A 17,341-nucleotide genomic window follows, 5' to 3' on the forward strand; every position below is an offset into this window, starting at 1 on the left:
CACTTTCTCCAGCTGCTTCTGCAAAAGCCTGATGAGGGGAATGACCTGACTCAAGCTGGCAGTGTCTGAACTGACTTCACGTGTGGCAAGTTCGAAGGGCTGGAGAACCTTGCACAACACGGAAATCATTCTCCACTGCGCTTGAGTCAGGTGCATACCCCCTCCTTTGCCTATGTCATAGGTGGATGTATAGGCTTGTATGGCCTTTTGCTGCTCCTCCATCCTCTGAAGCATATAGAGGGTTGAGTTCCACCGCGTCACAACCTCTTGCTTCAGGTGATGGCGGGGCAGGTTCAAGAGTGTTTGCTGGCGCTCCAGTCTTCGGCACGCAGTCGCTGAATGGCGAAAGTGGCCAGAAATTTTTCGGGCCACCCAAAGCGTCTCCTGCACGCCCCTGTCGCTTTTCAGAAAATTCTGCACCACCAAGTTGATTGTGTGAGCAAAACATGGGACGTGCTGGAATTTGCCCAGATGTAATGCCCGCACAATATTGGTGGCATTGTCAGATATCACAAATCCCCAGGAGAGTCTAAGTGGGGTAAGCCACTGGGCGATGATTTCCCTCAGTTTCTCTAAGAGGTTGTCGGCGGTGTGCCTCTTACTGAAACCGGTGATACACAGCGTAGCCTGCCTTGGAACGAGCTGGCGTTTCTGAGATGCTGCTACTGGTGACGCTGCTGCTGTTGCTGCGTAAGGTGATACATCTACCCAGTGGGCTGTCACAGTCATATAGTCCTTAGTCTGCCCTGTTTCACTTGTCCACATGTCCGTGGTTAAGTGGACATTGGGTACAACGGCATTTTTCAGGACACTGAGGACACTTTTTCTGACGTTTCTGTACAGTCTCGGTATCGCCTGCCTAGTGAAGTGGAATCTAGACGGGATTTGGAACCGGGGACACACTACCTCCAACAATTGTCTAAATCCCACTGCACTAATGGCGGATACCGGACGCACGTCTAACACCAACATAGCAGTCAAGGCCTCAGTTATACGTTTTGCTTCAGGATGACTGCTGTCGTACTTCATCCTCCTCGCTAAGGACTGTTGGAGGATCAATTGTTTAGTAAAAGTAGTGGTGTTCCTACTTCCTCTCTGGGATGATGAACGACTCCCAGCAGCAGCAACAGCAGCAGCGGCAGCAGGAGGCGTAGCAATGCAGGATCCTCCAGAGGAATCCCGGATAGGAAAGTCAGTCATGCCAGTGACATGGCCTGCAGGACTACTTCTGATCCTGACTAAGGAGGAAATTGACGAGGAGGGAGTTGACGGTGTGGTTTGCAGGTGCTTGGATACAACAGGACAACGGGATTTAGGTGTCCCTGGACTGCTTACGGTCTTAGCCAAAGTTTCTGAACTTGACAGTAACTTATTATGAACACGCTGCAGGTGCCGTATAAGGGAGGATGTTCCTAGGTGGTTAACGTCCCTACCCCTACTTATTCCACCTTTACATATGGTACATATGGCAAGACAGTTGTTGTCCGGATTTGGATAGAAATATTGCCAGACCAAAGAGGTGGAATGTTTGGTCTTCTGCCCAGGCATGACCGTGATGGGCTTTTTCATCCCACGGACAACAACTGTCTCCCCCGGAGCCTGATTTAAACAAACCACATCACCATCAGAATCCTCCTCGCCAACTTCCTCCTCAGCGCCAGCTACACCAGTATCCTCATCCTGTTGTACTTCAACAGTGACATCTTCAATTTGCATATCAGCAAGTGGACTGTGGGTGCTCCTTTCAGCACTTGCAGGGGGTGTGCAAATGGTGGAAAGAGCCACCTCTTCCCGTCCAGTGCTGGGAAGGTCAGGCATCGCAACCACACTTGGACTCTCCTTGGGGATTTGTGATATCTTCTTAGAAAGCACAGTTCTTCGCTGTGCTTTTGCCAGCTTAACTCTTGATTTTTTTAGTGGGAGGAGGGCTTCCATCGTCATGTGAAGCTGAACCACTAGTCATGAACATACTAGGGATCGACCTTAGCCGTTCCTTGCCACTCCGTGTCGTAAATGGCATATTGGCAAGTTTACGTTTCTCTTCAGATGATTTAAATGTTTTTTTCAAGGTAATTTTCCTGAACTTTGTCATTTGGGATTATATGTGCCCTCTACTATGACATTGGGCATCGGCCTTGGCAGACGACGTTGATGGCATGTTATCGTCTATGTCATGACTAGTGGCAGCAGCTTCAGCACTAGGAGGAAGTGGTTCTTGATCTTTCTCTATTTTATTTTTATCGGAGAAAGTTTGGTCCTCCATTTATGTTATATCGATTTGATATATACGTGCGGCTAAACACAGAAAATATTTTTTTATTTTTGCTGGAGAGTAGTGCACTTTGTGGGTTACACCACCCTTTAAGAAATGAGCCAGCCGGCTCTTTACTTATGGGACACAGGCGCACGCTTGGCGCTGCTCCTTTGTTGACGCACGTGCGGCTACTGCGCACACAATTCACAAACACAGAAAAAATATTTTGTTATTTGGTTTGGACTGGAGTGTACTTTGGGGGTTACAGCACCCTTTAACGGTCAAGCCAGCCGGCCCTTTACTTATGACACAGGCGCACGCTTGGCACTACTTTGTTGATGCACGTGCGGCTACTGCGCACACAATTCACAAACACAGAAAAAATATTTTTTTAGCACTTGGGGGGAGCACCCATGATGGACAGAGCACCCCCTGGACAACACAACAGCACCCCTTTAGGACTGGGACACTGCACAGGACTTTGGAGTGGACACAGCCCCTATGGAGAACTGACTGCACAACACAGTCCAGCCAGCCCCTATGGACTTTGAAGTAGTGGACACAGCCCCTATTAACAACAGCAGCACAGCACAACACAGCCAGCCCCTATGGACTTTGAAGTAGTGGACAACAGCAGCACAGCGCAGCACAGCACAGCACAACACTACTCTGCACTGCACTACACTACACTACACAGCCCAGCCAGCCCTAACTCCCACCCTCCCTCTTCACTGTCCACAGCCGAGTGAGAAAATGGCGCCGACGCGGGTACCTTATATAAGATCCAAAACCCGCGAGACCCGGAAGGCGGGATGATGACGTTTTGCCTCGATTTCAGATCCGAGTCAGGCGGGAAAAGTCGAGCCTGACTCGGATCGGGGGGGTTCAAATTTCAGAAATCCGAACCCGCTCACCCCTTATATACATATGCACACATGGTATATATACACATACAGAATACACACAAATGCATACACACTCTAGCATAACTACCACTCTTCAATGTACCCTAGTGAATTAATAGACTGCAACATCTCATATATATCTAAATTGCTATCTGGTAATATTAAGTAGACCAATAAATGTATTCTTTAGCTTGTTATACTCACCCAATGATTCAGTGGGCAAGCGGTTATTGTAACAAACGCATCACGTCTAAATCTTAAAAATGTACTATCACATGGACCTACTGGTGACAAGTGGGAAGCTTAAAAAACAAAACCAAACCAAACCATAAAACTACAGAACATAAAATTAGATCTGAAAACATGACTCATCTGTTTACTTGTATAATGTGAGAAAATAAGTATGTGGGAGCTGCCTTTACTACTTCTTCTAAAATCACTGTATTCAAGTATAGCATCTATACGCCTTAAGCTGGGCATACACCTGTCAGACCGACAGACATTTTATCTAGCAGCCTGCCAGCCCGCAGATGTCTGCGGCATACACAAATTTCTCACAGTGTATTAGCCCGACATCTGCGCTCCGCCCCATGGGAAGGAAAACAGGAAATTTCGGTCCGTCGGCCGCGGCTGGGCATACACTGCCCGATGCGGCTGGCAGTTTACCCCCTAAATATCGCATCGGACGGGCATGCTGGACAATCCGGCATGCCTGACCGAGCAATATTTAACAATCACTAGCCCGCACACACGCTACAATTGGGGCGATCCACGGATATCGGGCGGATCGCCCCGATAATTGTAGCGTGTATAGCCAGTTTAAGGGGGTGAATTTAATTAGCCCAGATAATTACTTCAAGTTTTTTTCATTTTATCACCAGTTTTTTTTTGCGCATAATTCAATTAAATCCCATTTTCATTGTGCTAAAAATTATCAGGATTCACACGAAAACACAAAGAATCTGTGATAAGTTCACGGACCTGTGTGTGCTCACTGATGCCATCTCGAAATTGGCCTATTTATTGTCTGTACTTTGGACACCCAAAGCAGTACTTTAGACTGGTTCAGCCGCTTGGCTAATCCCAGTGCTATCGGACGCCCTAACGGAACAATGGAACTGCTCCGTTGGGCACCTAATAGTTAAGACACCCGATAAAAGAATTGAATCGCCCCCTTAAAGACAAATACTGAGAATGAACATTATATGAAAGATTTAGTCTGACTTGCTATTCAACCTAAACGTTACGGTTTCCAACAATGCATTTCCCATCGCATTGCGGGGGCAAGTGCTGAGACAGAATACCACCTAGACAGACTGGATTGTCTCACTTGGGTCAGTAGAGAGACAACCTCACAGAGAAAGCGGTGGGAGGGGGGTAAGAGGGGGTTAAGGGGGGAGTCCTCCACGGTCTCCTCGCTCTCTAATACGGTCTCTCCACCAAATTGCAATATGTGTACTAATATTTATAGAAATAGCATGAAAAATACTAAATACATGCTTTTTCCATTACAGGACTTAAAATAGGGACTTCAGGTCCAAATTTGCAGAGATGGACCATACTATTAAGGGGTATACAAAGGGTCAAAAGAGAAGTTATAATTTGATATACTTGAAACAAATTTTAAAATCTTTTGCGCTGAAGAACTCCACCTAAAAGTAAGATTTCTTCCATTACGAAGCCCTCACGCTGCATAAATCCCTACGGTAACTTCCAACTTCTGTCTGAACAGAAACTTCTAACTTTTGAGCCCTGAGAAGGCTAAAGAGATTTCCGGGAGTCAACTGGACATATGCATGAAAGACAACAGTATAGTGGGTGTGCTGCTAGTTACCCAATAATCTGCGTCATGTGTATGCCTAGGAAATGCCCATTTCAGATGGATCTCTAGCACCTAGGTTGGGGCAGGTCAGTGTAACAGGCGATAATAGAAATAACACAGGGCTGGGGACTGTGCAGCTGCAGAGTTCCATACGACTCAGAATAAGGTTGGATATTCGCATTAGAATTCTAATCGCAGACAGCGTATGGAGGCAGAGCTGTGGGCATCTCGGAATCAGGCTCACAATATGGCCATTCTGGACAGCACTCAAGTAGCATTAGTATGAGAAACCTCACCATGTGTACAGTTCCTTCCAACACATACATACTAACACACACACGCACACGCCCGTATAGGTCAAGTGACGTGGTTGGTCAGCTTGACAAATGATTGCAATATTTTGGAACAAACATTCCCTGAATTTAAAGATATTCCAATTTGGCATATAAGCAGATGAGCTACAAAATACAAGAAGCTGCAAAAACACCCAAACAAACCAAACCACCAGTCAGCTTACCGTGCATTGGACAAAAAAACACCCAACAACTTGTTTTGTACCCTTTGCTGTGTATTACTAGCATGTGCACTATGAATATGTGAAGTTTAAGTGGACTTTACCCCTGCAGAACAGTTAAAATGGCAGCTAAAGTGTTATAGCCACTTAGAACTGTAGAACGATGCCATCCAGCGAACAACTTATTACAACTGTAAGCTATTGGGCTTTTCATGCAGGAAAGGTGCTCCTATAGAGGTGTGAATGCATGCTTTCCTATATTAGTTTGTAGCAGAATATCATTTTGATAAGATGCAAGGTTCCAGACATACAATTTAGCGTTGCTGACAGATTGGCTGGTCATACACATTAGTATAAGCAGTGGTCAGTAGCACTATACAGCTTAGAATGGGAAATCCCCTCCCTCACACTTTTTTCACAGCAATGTTCAGAACAGTATTTGCTGAGCAGCGGTTAAACCTTAATCAAGCCAAAGTTGTGTGTTGCTGCGGGCTACTCAGTTCTCTTTAGCAAACTATTGCAACGGGATGTATTGCTCGCTTTCAACAAAAAAAGGTGTGATTTAAAGAGGAAAGCAATAATTAACAAGCACTTCAACTGCACTTTACCCGTGTGAATTGATTATCTGTTTTCTGCATCATTTACCATGCAAACTGAATTTAAATATTCAGTCCAAAAAAAGATTGGTTTGAAAAATAGGGGTTTTTATTGTTTTGTTTTCTCTATCACACAGGATCTAATACTAATAAAATAATAATAATAATAATAATAATAATAATACTGCCAGAGTACTACTTAATGGTCTAGATATCACACATGGTGGATAGGTTTTCTGCATATTTACTATACAATCAATTCACACAAGTAAAAGGTTACAACCTCATTTACTCTCACCCCAACTAGTAGAATTGTGGAAGCTCTGTACCAGGGACCCCTGTAAATGTAAAGCTCATAATAACAGGAGCTAAAAGAAGCCAGCCGTCCCTCATTACCATAATTGTCCCTATTTTCCAGGATGGGCTTGCTGCTTATTCTGATCTTATGTACTAAATGCAATCAATACTTATTTATGTTTTATAGAAATTTAGTGAAGAATGTTTGAGAGAGAAAAAAAAATGAACATCAGGGTGATACCGCATGCGTCAACAGCAGTAAGTATTGGCAAGTTTGATCTGTGCCTTGGTGTGGTCACCAGTTCCAGGCTTAATAATTTGGCACAAAAAAAAGCAACCAAAAAAAGAAAAACAAACTATATATCTGACCCCACTGTGTGCATGTTGTCAATTAAGCAAAGTTTAATGTATCTCAGGGGAACACCTGCTCTAGGATGCATTGCAAGCTTGTAAATAATTCATGGTGGTAAAAGGCTTATATTGCTTTGCCTTTGCCATACGGAGGGCGAGATCTTCTTACAACCTGCATGAGCTGCTAGCAGGCCTGGCTACTTAAAATCAGTGAGTGAATTTAAGAACGCTATATTTGTGAAGGTCTATACAAAACTATGACACGCTAAAATGCAGCCCGCTGCAGCAGAGATCGCTAAATTAAATTGCACCTGGAAGTAGTATACTGTAAACTACATTAAACAGGTCAGATTCTTATCCTTTACAAAAATCTTTAGGAGATGTATAACTGGCCTGGCCATTGTCCTTAATTCCACTAGTCAGTAGTGCACTCTGGTAGATCACAGAATGTAAAACATTCTTAATACAGTACTTATAATCTATTTGAATTTGTGAGCGATCTGGCTTTTATCTCAGTACGGAAATATGTGCCCTTAGGTTTGTATAACAGATCTTACTGTTAAGAGTTACAGCTACAGTATATGGGAATGCTGTGTTCAAAGCCCATTGTCTTGTAATACAGGCCAAGCGTGCTAAATGGGCTACTACAGAGGTGATTAGCAGAGGTGGTGGGATGTGTTAATGCAGAGGTGATGGGGGGAATGTGTTGCTACAGAAGTGATATGAGGGGTGGGGGCGAGTATCCACAGAGGTGACTGGGCAGAGATGTGTTTCTATAAAGGTAACCTGGGTGGGGAATTTGTTACCACAGCCTTGATAGGGAGGGGAGATGTGTTACTACAGAGGTAACTGCGAAGGAGGGGCTGTATTACTATAGAGGTGACTGTGGGGGAGGGGACAGGTGTGACTATAGAGGTAATTGCGGGGAGGGCAGATGTGTTACAGGTTGAGTCTCCCATATCCAAATATTCCGAAATACGGAATTTTTTTGGCTTGACTGAAATAATTAAACTTTTGATTTTTGGTGGTTCAATGTACACAACTTTGTCTAAGGCACAAATTATTAATAATGTTGTATACAATTACCTTCAGGCTGTGTATATAGGGTGTATATGAAACATAACAATTTTATGTATGTACACAAACTTTGTTTGAGCCACAAAATTATTGAAAATATTGTATAAAATTACCTGCAGGCTGTGTGTATAAGGTGTATATAACACATACAAGCATTATGTGTGTATATTGGGGTCCCATTCACAAGATATTTCATGATATTATGCAAATATTCCAAAATACGGAATATTCCGTTATCCAAAATACCCCTGGTCCCAAGCATTTTGGATATCAGAGACTCAACCTGTACTACAGAGGTGACTGCGGGGGGAGGGAAGAGGTGTTACTATAGAGGTGACTGTGGGGGGAGGGAAGAGGTGTTACTATAGAGGTGATTGTGGGGAGGGCAGATGTATTACTATAGAGGTGATTGCGGGGAGGGCAGATGTGTTACTACAGATGTGACTGTGGGGGAGGGGAGAGGTTACTACAGAGGTGACTGGTGGGGGAGGAGAGATGTTACTACAGAATTGAAGGGAGTGGAAATACTACAGAAGAATATCTCCCTACTCCCATTTTCTGAGATTGCGTCCCCTGAGTGGGACAGCAGGACAGTGTCCTGCTGTGGGGTGAGGGGGGGTGGGGCAGCAGGAGGAGCCTGGGGGCAGCCCTGCATCTCTGAGATTGCTAAGCATGCCCCCACAGTGATGTGAAAGGGGGGGTGCCCCTTTCTCCAAAATCCCACCCCTTTTCGGGCATGCGCACAATGTCCCACATCAGGAATCAGAAAAGTTGGGAGATATGCAGAGGGGGCGGCGATGAGCGTTTCTACAGGAGGTATGGGGCACTGCCTACTCCATTAATTTCATGACAACACCACACTACATACAGACCTGTCCTCATACACCTAGCCTCAATACACCATGTGGAGCGAGAGAGCCATCAGGGTCCCGTGCACCTGTCTTGTTCCATTCGAAAATGTGACAAACAGTTTCACAAGTCTGCACTGATTAATCTGATGTGTGACTTTTATAGGAAGCACAACGGACCTTTGCGTGGAGGAAAGCTGTGGCCCTGCATCATAACACTTCATATACAGAGTCGGACCCAGTTGCACAGAGATATACAATGTTGCATATCATATTAATCAGTGCAGTCTTGTCGCATCACATTGCGACCAAGCGGCTCGGCAAAAGCGGAGTCGTACGAGACCTGGCAGGCAGAGAAGGGCTGTTTGGCGTGACTGCGGCAATAGTGTAAGAGGGCACATTTGTACTCTTGAGAGGCATGGCATAATGGATGTTACGCTTTTCCTGTAGCAAATTCTACATTTTTACATGTTTAAATTCATATTTATTACAGCTCCTTCAAGAGAGTACTACATCCCAATAAGGCCCAAAAAGGTTTATGTACCACTGATTTAGGGGTGTGACAGTCAATGTCAGCATGGTCATAATGTACACATGCTTGGCATGTATACATTTACTATGTTGATGCTACTGAAATATCAATATCATTAGAATGTCAATGAAACCTCCCTGGAGTTCTTGGGAGGCTTACTTGGTACAACAACTCCAGCGAGGTCTCCCGGATCCGACGATTATGACTTCCAGGGGATCCAGCTGCGCTTCTAGCATGCGAGTATCATTAACAGTTAACTTTTAGCCCTAATCCTAATCTCTCCTCCAGTAGCCAACTCTCCCCCTAGGGCCTAATCCTAACCACTCCTCCAGTAGCCAACTCTCCCCCTAGTGCCTAATCCTAACTCTCCCCCTCGGGCCTAATCCCAACCTCTCCTCCAGTAGCCAACTCTCCCCCTAGTGCCTAATCCTAACTCTCCCCCTTGGGCCTAATCCTAACCTCTACTCCAGTAGCCAACTCTCCCCCTAGGGCCGGTCCGTGTAGAATGTCCACATTCTGCACATGCCGACGCAGAGAACAGTTTGGTGACGAACAATGTCTTTTCCAGCATGATGGAGCACCTTGCCATAAGGCAAAAGTGATAACCAAGTGGCTCGGGGAACAAAACATCGAAATGTTGAGTCCATGGCCAGGAAACTCCCCCAGACCTTAATCCCATTGAGAACTTGTGGTCAATCCCACAAATTCTGATTAGGCAAGAATGGGTGGCCATCAGAAGTTGATTGACAGCATGCCAGGGTGAATTGCAGAGGTCTTGAAAAAGAAGGGTCAACACTGCAAATATTGACTCTATGCATAAACTTAATGAAAAGGTCAATAAAAAGCCTTTCACACTTATGAAATGCTTGTACTTTTACTTCAGAATACCATAGAAACATCTGACAAAAAAAAATTCTAAAACACTGAAGCAGCAAACTTTGTGAAAACCAATACTTGTGTCATTCTCGAAACTTTTGGCCACAGCTGTACATTGCAAGCATGTGATATTATCATCAGTAAAGAGGGGGGGCAGGGGGAGAGACCCTCCTAAATTTTATTGTGCTGATCAGACGGAAGGCAAAAGCACACATATATGCACACATTATATATATATAATCTATCTATCTATCTATCTATCTATATATATATATATAGAAGAGAAGGGGTACCTTTGGTGCGCTACAACTTTGAGTATTAATTGAACAGAAGAAATTTCCACCACTTAGGGGGATTTATTGCAATATTGGCTGTTGGTCAAACACAACCCTCTAGTTAGTCTTCAAATCACCATAAGTTTATGTTTTGGATATTGTTCATAAAATAAAAGCCCTATGGTAGCCCATAATTCTTATACCTGAATATTTTATTCTTGGTATATCAACAGAGGTAAAAATATAAACAATTTACAATACAAATACATAAATCGCATAAAACAACTTTTAGTAAACCTGCCCCAGTACAGAAGGATAGATGTTGTTATCTGCCACCTACACCTTTACAGGTGTGAGCTCTTAGGTGGACTTCTTATGTGGTAGGTGCAGGTTTTTCAAAGCGATGACCCTATTTTTAGGTCCTCTACTAGCAGAGGTCCACCTAATTGGTGCAGCTGAACCAGTGTACGCGCGATATAAGGGTTCAGTGTGTGTGTGTGTGTGTGTGTGTGTGTGTGTGTGTGTGTGTGTGTGTATATATATATTTTTTTATTTTATTTTTTACAGGGAGACACTTTAACAAGGAAATAGACGAGCCTGGTATTTCTAAGCCCCTTAATGAAGGCACCTCTAAAATCTCAAGCTCTCAAATGGCGTCGTTACAGTTAAGCTGGCCATCCACTATACAATTTTCTGTCAGATATCTGTCCAATCTGGCTGGTTGGAATTAAAACCTGGTAATGTATGGGAGCAAATAACAGTCAATCATATGATTTTAAACATTGAAAAAAAGGACAATTTTTTTTTTTTTTAAATTGGTTAAATTTGTGTGTTTTAACCAAATTGTCTGAACAACCATTTTTGGCTATTTTCCAGTGTTTGTGAGCAAATGGTCGATTGTCATTTGCTCCCATACATTACCAGGTTTTCATTCCAACCAGCCAGATTGGACAGAAAATTGTATAGTGGATGCCCAGCTTAAAATGCCCTACACTGTATTCTACGTTAAAGATGTGGCCTAACAGTTGTATCAAATGGCAATCTCTAGGTTACCAGACCTTCAGACAGCTATGTGTCAGTTATACTCAATTTCCTTTGAAGATTATTAAATTCTAATTTGCCTATAATGTTTGGAAGCCTCCTAGCACCTATAGTCTCCTTACTAATCTGAATCTCTATAATTATCTGCAGACAGTTGCCATTTTGGAGAGTTCGGATACCAGTAAAAAATGCCTTCAGCAAATCCCCTATAAATGCAAATGTGTACAAATGACACCTTCAATGCTACATCTAGTTTTATTTACCAAGCATAGACTAGAATACATTTGTGAGGAATAGTGTTCACTGTGTGAAGTATACTTGAAAAATATAAAAAAAAAAGTAGGTCTAGCTTGTCCTAAAAAATTGCCACCTTGGTGTACACGAACTAGTAACTTCTGTACCTTGATTGGTTTCAAAACCTGATCATGTTAGTTACAGATTTCATGGTAAATGCATTTGTCATCAGCAATAACTGGGAGTGGCGTAGTCTGTTGATTTCGCTGATAAAGTATAGAGTAGACCACTACCTGGTCATATGTGAAGAGACTGCTGTTCACTTTTTTAAGTTACTGTTCACAGCAAAACTTAGAACTGAGCCCAGGCAGAGTAACCAAATCAGCCAATGTGAAGGTAGGTTAATGATAAACATTTCTGTAGAAACATTTTAATTCAGTTTTCATGTAGTAACTGACATTAAGCAAGTATCCTTTTTTTTTTGCAATCTCTGTCATACCAGCACACAGGCACATACTTTCCCCACAACGGTAAGCGACCACAAATCAGCACATGTGCTTCAGGCAAAACAACACTCTAGTTTCACAAAAAACCTCAACCATTTAGACATACGGGGATTGAAGGTGCAGGTTACTGCATCAAACAAGAAAGGAATTCATTCTTGAAGAGTTTTCTTTTTATGGACAAGAATATTTAGATTTTTTTTTTTTTACTTAAAAAAAGGTCACTTAACAGACGTGTATGCTAAACACAGCGTTCACTTCAACTATGCACTCAAGATCATAGTAACCATTACAGATTAAAACACTTCAACGCCATTAAAAATATATTAGATAAATATTATGGTGCTTTAACCACTAAGCTGGCTAAACTTTATCCAAAAATAGTCTCTAAAATTGTAGATTTTTTTTAAAATGATCAAATCATGTAAATAGTAGCAATTCATACGTGTATTAACAAATATGCAGATATGTTAATAAAATTACACTGAATAAGGGATAGCTAGCCATTTACATGTTTTGATCATTTACATTTTTTTTTTTTCCAAAAAAGGTCCCTGGAATTTATTTATTTATTTTTTTTTAAACTGTTTAAAAAAAAAAAAAAAAGCTTTTTACTGTGATTATAAATATATCTATCATAGCATAATATAAAGTCCCTGATAGGCATCTGTCTTTGTTCGAGCTAAGCTTGAGAACCACTGGACGTATTTTGATGCAGTTGTCACTATTCTATTGAGCATTTGTGGAGGAAGGTTTAGGTGTACGAAACATTAGTGCATGACAAAAAGGGAGCACTGACAATTTTAGTAAAGAAAATGAAAAAAAAAACGGACATCCCAGTGCTTTATTGGTTTACGCTGCCTAAACCGTTAAAGATAAAATTACACTGATGGACTTTATTTTTTGATTTTTTTCGGATCAATCTTTTCCTGCCCCCCCGGCCGACAGTAGAAGGCTGGCGGAAGGTGCTGCGGAAACAGAGGGTCCAGCAGAGTGGGTGGGTGTAAGCCCAGCGGTCAACATGCTCCTCAGACATGGGTACATCAGATGCAAACGAGTGAGGGAAAGCCCAGCTTGGCGTCATTACATCTGATGTGACCATGTCAGGTATCTGGGTAAAATTGGTCTCAAGTGTAATCTGACTATAAACCTAAAGAAAAAAATTAATTACAATCATCCACATACACCTTTGCTCAAAGAGTCAAAAAGCCCCATTTGGCACTCCGCAACAGCTGTTCAGCCTGAGACTTTTCCAAATATATGTACATTAGTCGCAACACTTCTGCGACAAAAGTACAGTGCAAGGCTATACTGACTGCTGGAATTTATGGACTTCTGTGTGGCTAATAAGGGTACAAAAAGGCAAAAAAAAAAAAAAAAAAGACTTTATTTAAGTGACTGCGCCATGCCTCATGCCACGTATCGTTACGCTTAATCTGCGACTTTATATCAATTCCTTTATAACAATAGTACAAATCTAATGTGACTGGTACACTGTTAGAGACTGTGTACAGCTGCAATGCAAATAAGTCACAACACTTTAGAAAATGTAATGGAATCTCTACCCGTGGTGTAGCATCTAAGTCGCAACAAGCGTCCCGCGCCATATGGTGCAAAAACACAGGTGTCCTTGTTCACCTATTATGTGCCAATCTTAGGTGATTTATTGTCAAACTCTTCTATTCCAAACGGAATGTCCGGGAGACTCCCGAATTACGTGGAGCTTTCCAAAACCTCCAAGAGAGTAGGCCAGTGTCCCAGTTTCCACCCACGTTCTAAGGGAGGTTTAATGAACACATTCATCATGGCCCTGTCCCCGCTGGACAATGCTGCAGATCGCTGTGATGATGCAATTCATGGCACCCCACACCCAACTGGATCGCCCCATCCAGCATAGCGCAGAGGATTCGGGTACAATCAGCAAGTATACTCTATTCAAAATCTTTGGAGTTGGTCTCTTCTGGGTGAAATAAAAAAATAAAATTAAAATAAACACCATTCATTTGTGTCGCCCTTGGATATGACACTAGTCAGCTGTAATCTCTTCATTGATTACTTAGGGACATTTAAAGAAACCACCAATAACAGGTGCAACAACATCGCACTTGCAGTTGGCAGGTAGCACAAAGAAATGCAGCAAAATATAATTTGTAGAAGTTCAAGCAGGGTATGTATGATTTATTATAAAAATTAATAGCCAAGAAACCAATAAAATGTTAAATATGCTCAACCGATCACTTGGGTGACGAATAAAGATTAAATCTTAAAGACTAGCACAGATGACAATGATAATATCAGCACAAAGTTACATATTCCCACACACATACACATAAACCCCCTACCTCGTGTTTCAGTTCTTCAATTTGATCTTTTAATTCGCGGATATACTGGCTGGAGTCGGAGTTGTTGAGCTGTCCTTGAATTTTCCCTTCTTCTTTCTGTTATTAAAAGAAAAAAGAAAAAAAGAGTAAAACTGTTCTGAACAGAAAAAGATGGCTCAGTGTTTACTCAAACATACAATGAGGTCAGCTAAGCATGAATGTGCTGTCTGGGTCACATCATCCAAATAATAGCAGGAACAGGAGGAACACAATTAAAAATGTCCAAATTGTAATATTAGAAGGTAAAATCTTTTGAATGAGGGTAGTCTTACACATAAGAATCCCATTAAATATTCAGAAACCATAAAATATAAATGACCTCAAATTATGTAAAATATACCAAGTAGTAACTTATTTAAAAAAAAAAAAAATTATGAGAACCATACATTTCACTTAATTCATGGTTTTCCTATTTTCTGCATATGAATACACCAAAAGAAATATTGTTCACACACACTATTTATAATTTTCAAATATTTGCGTGGGAAAAAAAATAAAATAAAAAAGGGCCAGCCACAAAGGCACTTTCCATGAAGCTGCATGTAAGCAATGTTTTATCAGAGACTGTCAGTTAACAGACTTCCTTCACAAAGACAAACAGGTGCAATAAAGTCAAGGGAATTTGGTAGGCAAGTAGGCTCCTTTACAGTAACCGATTCCCACACATGTTCTAGATCACTTTGCAGCATGTTGCCCACCTGCCATCATAAGCATACTGTACAGACAGACTAGCGTTAAAATGCAAGTGATATACTCTCCCTTTTCCCCCCACTACTGCTCATTACCTCTACACCAACCCAAATCTGAAAATATTACAGATATAATAGCCCTTTCCTCCCTAGATGGTGTAGACCATCACACACCAGTTTGTGGCATTTTAACCAGAGTTATTTTAAACTAGCTGTTGCCCGTGGCTTCACCCATGATGAAATTGCATCTGCCAACATTTTTTTTAATTTGAGGTGTTCTAGTTGTATTGCTTTGTATAGGGTCATACTTGCCTACTTTTGAAAAAGCATTTCAGGGAGATTATGAAAGCAGCACCTATGAGCATGGAGGTAAAGTGGGCGTGTACTGCTACATCTGAGACACGTGTCATACATGTGATGGGAGCGTACTGCTACATCCGAGACACGTGTCATAAAATTTACTTACATCCAAATGTAAATGAGCCCCAAAGCAGTTAGTAAGATCTATTTGTTGATGAAAACACACTAATACTTTTCAGAAAATACATGTAGCCATAGGGATCATTGTGCCTTATAACCAATGCAGGAAAATGATACTAATGATCCAATTTGAATTTAAATATCTATCTTTATTTTTATATATAACATATTCATAATGGCAGTAAGTTAGAATCAGGGAGATTGCTACTGTTTCAGGGAGTCTCCCTGACAATGAGGGAGAGTTGGCAAGTATGCATAGGGGCCCTGTCCCGGGAGTAGCCCACATGGCCAGCAGCACTATACAGACTGATGGCAGCAGCACCTTCGCCCACCACTGTCACTGTGTGCCCTGTGCACAGACTGCTATGTAGGCTACGTGAACATGGGCACAAAGCACCTCTCCCCCCACCCCTTACAGGCCACACGCATGGTGTCACACCTATCTCTTGCATTGATGAGGTCAATACATTTTGTTTTTGTTATTACTCAGCTGTACCTTGATGGATTGAGATGAAACAAAGTGCAGGTTATTTCTAGGAGCTTCCACTACAAAATGATGCCATTACAAAATCTGTTCAGTAGTTTTTTTTTGACAAAACAGACATTCTTATATTAGTATAGATTGTTTTTTTATGATTTAAAATACAAACAAAGCCTTTCTGAAAAGCTTCAGGTTAGAAGTCTTTCTAAGCTATAAGATTTTTACCAATATACTATTGAAGATGAATATTCCTGTAAAGCTCTTGATAACTATAGAAATTTATAGAAGTATTTATTTTTAGTTATTGGGGAATCGGTATGAGATGCCAGCGCTTGGGATCCCGGCTGCTAGAATCCCGAAAGGGCTAGCATACAGACACTTCTTAGTCGGTATCCTAGCCCTCCCTCTTTGGTGCTTAACCCTATCCTCCGCCCCTAGGGCGGGATGTAATAGTGTTTGAGTTTTTAGTCATTTCTAAACTCGCACATTTGTTTTGATCGTGTTTCCCAAACAACTCGTGCGATGTAATGGGGTGCGATTTTTTTGCCAAATTGCAATTTCACGTGCGTGTTCTCGCGAGAATACAGATCCAGAAGTACGCGTTTTTTTGGACCAACTGGAATGCGAGTTTCATTTACTGTTCTATCAAGTTTAAAAAAGTTACTCATTGGCCCTCCAAAGTCTCCTGATGCCTACCTTACACACCCTATATAAACCCCTATCCTCCATTTTATCCTTTGAAAGGTAGTGAGGAGTTTTGTGAAGGAGTGGTGAGAGAGTATATATAAAAAAAAAAGCCTACAATTGTATTATTGTGCTGCAGCATGGCATCCAGAAAAGCAAGGAGGGTGGCCAGGATGGTGGAGGAGGAGGAGGAGGTTGTACTGCAACCTGATATTGGTTAGGAGGCGAGCAGTGAGGAGGTGGAGGAGCAGGAAGCGCAGGAGCTGGAATCTAAGGCTGAGGGTAGTGTTGAGGTTGAGGAGGCTGAAGCACCCCCAGCCCCTGGGAATAACTGGGCATAATATACGCTTCAGTTATGATGAAAATTGCGCCCTGGTCCATGCAATAGTACCTGTTTTTACAAACCTACTTGTGGCACAGTCACACCGGACATCAGCAGCACGGCGAAAGGAGATGTGGCATAACATCACTGATGCAGTGAATACCGGCATGACCTTAAAA

General features: G+C 42.1%; 1 protein-coding gene across 3 annotated transcripts in view; it reads right to left on the reverse strand.

Annotated features, from left to right (window-relative positions):
* EVI5 (ecotropic viral integration site 5) overlaps positions 1 to 17,341 on the reverse strand; it is a 118,666-nt gene that overhangs the window by 13,678 nt on the left and 87,647 nt on the right. For all 3 annotated transcript variants that reach the window (XM_088444904.1, XM_088444903.1, XM_088444902.1), the window contains one exon: positions 14,468 to 14,563. In XM_088444904.1, coding sequence (XP_088301030.1) covers positions 14,468 to 14,563 — 96 coding nt within the window. The remainder of the gene's footprint in view (positions 1 to 14,467; positions 14,564 to 17,341) is intronic.

The sequence above is a fragment of the Taudactylus pleione genome, unplaced genomic scaffold (genome assembly GCF_031769625.1).
Source record: "Taudactylus pleione unplaced genomic scaffold, aTauple2 ptg000373l, whole genome shotgun sequence".
NCBI classification, from domain to species: Eukaryota; Metazoa; Chordata; class Amphibia; order Anura; family Myobatrachidae; genus Taudactylus; species Taudactylus pleione.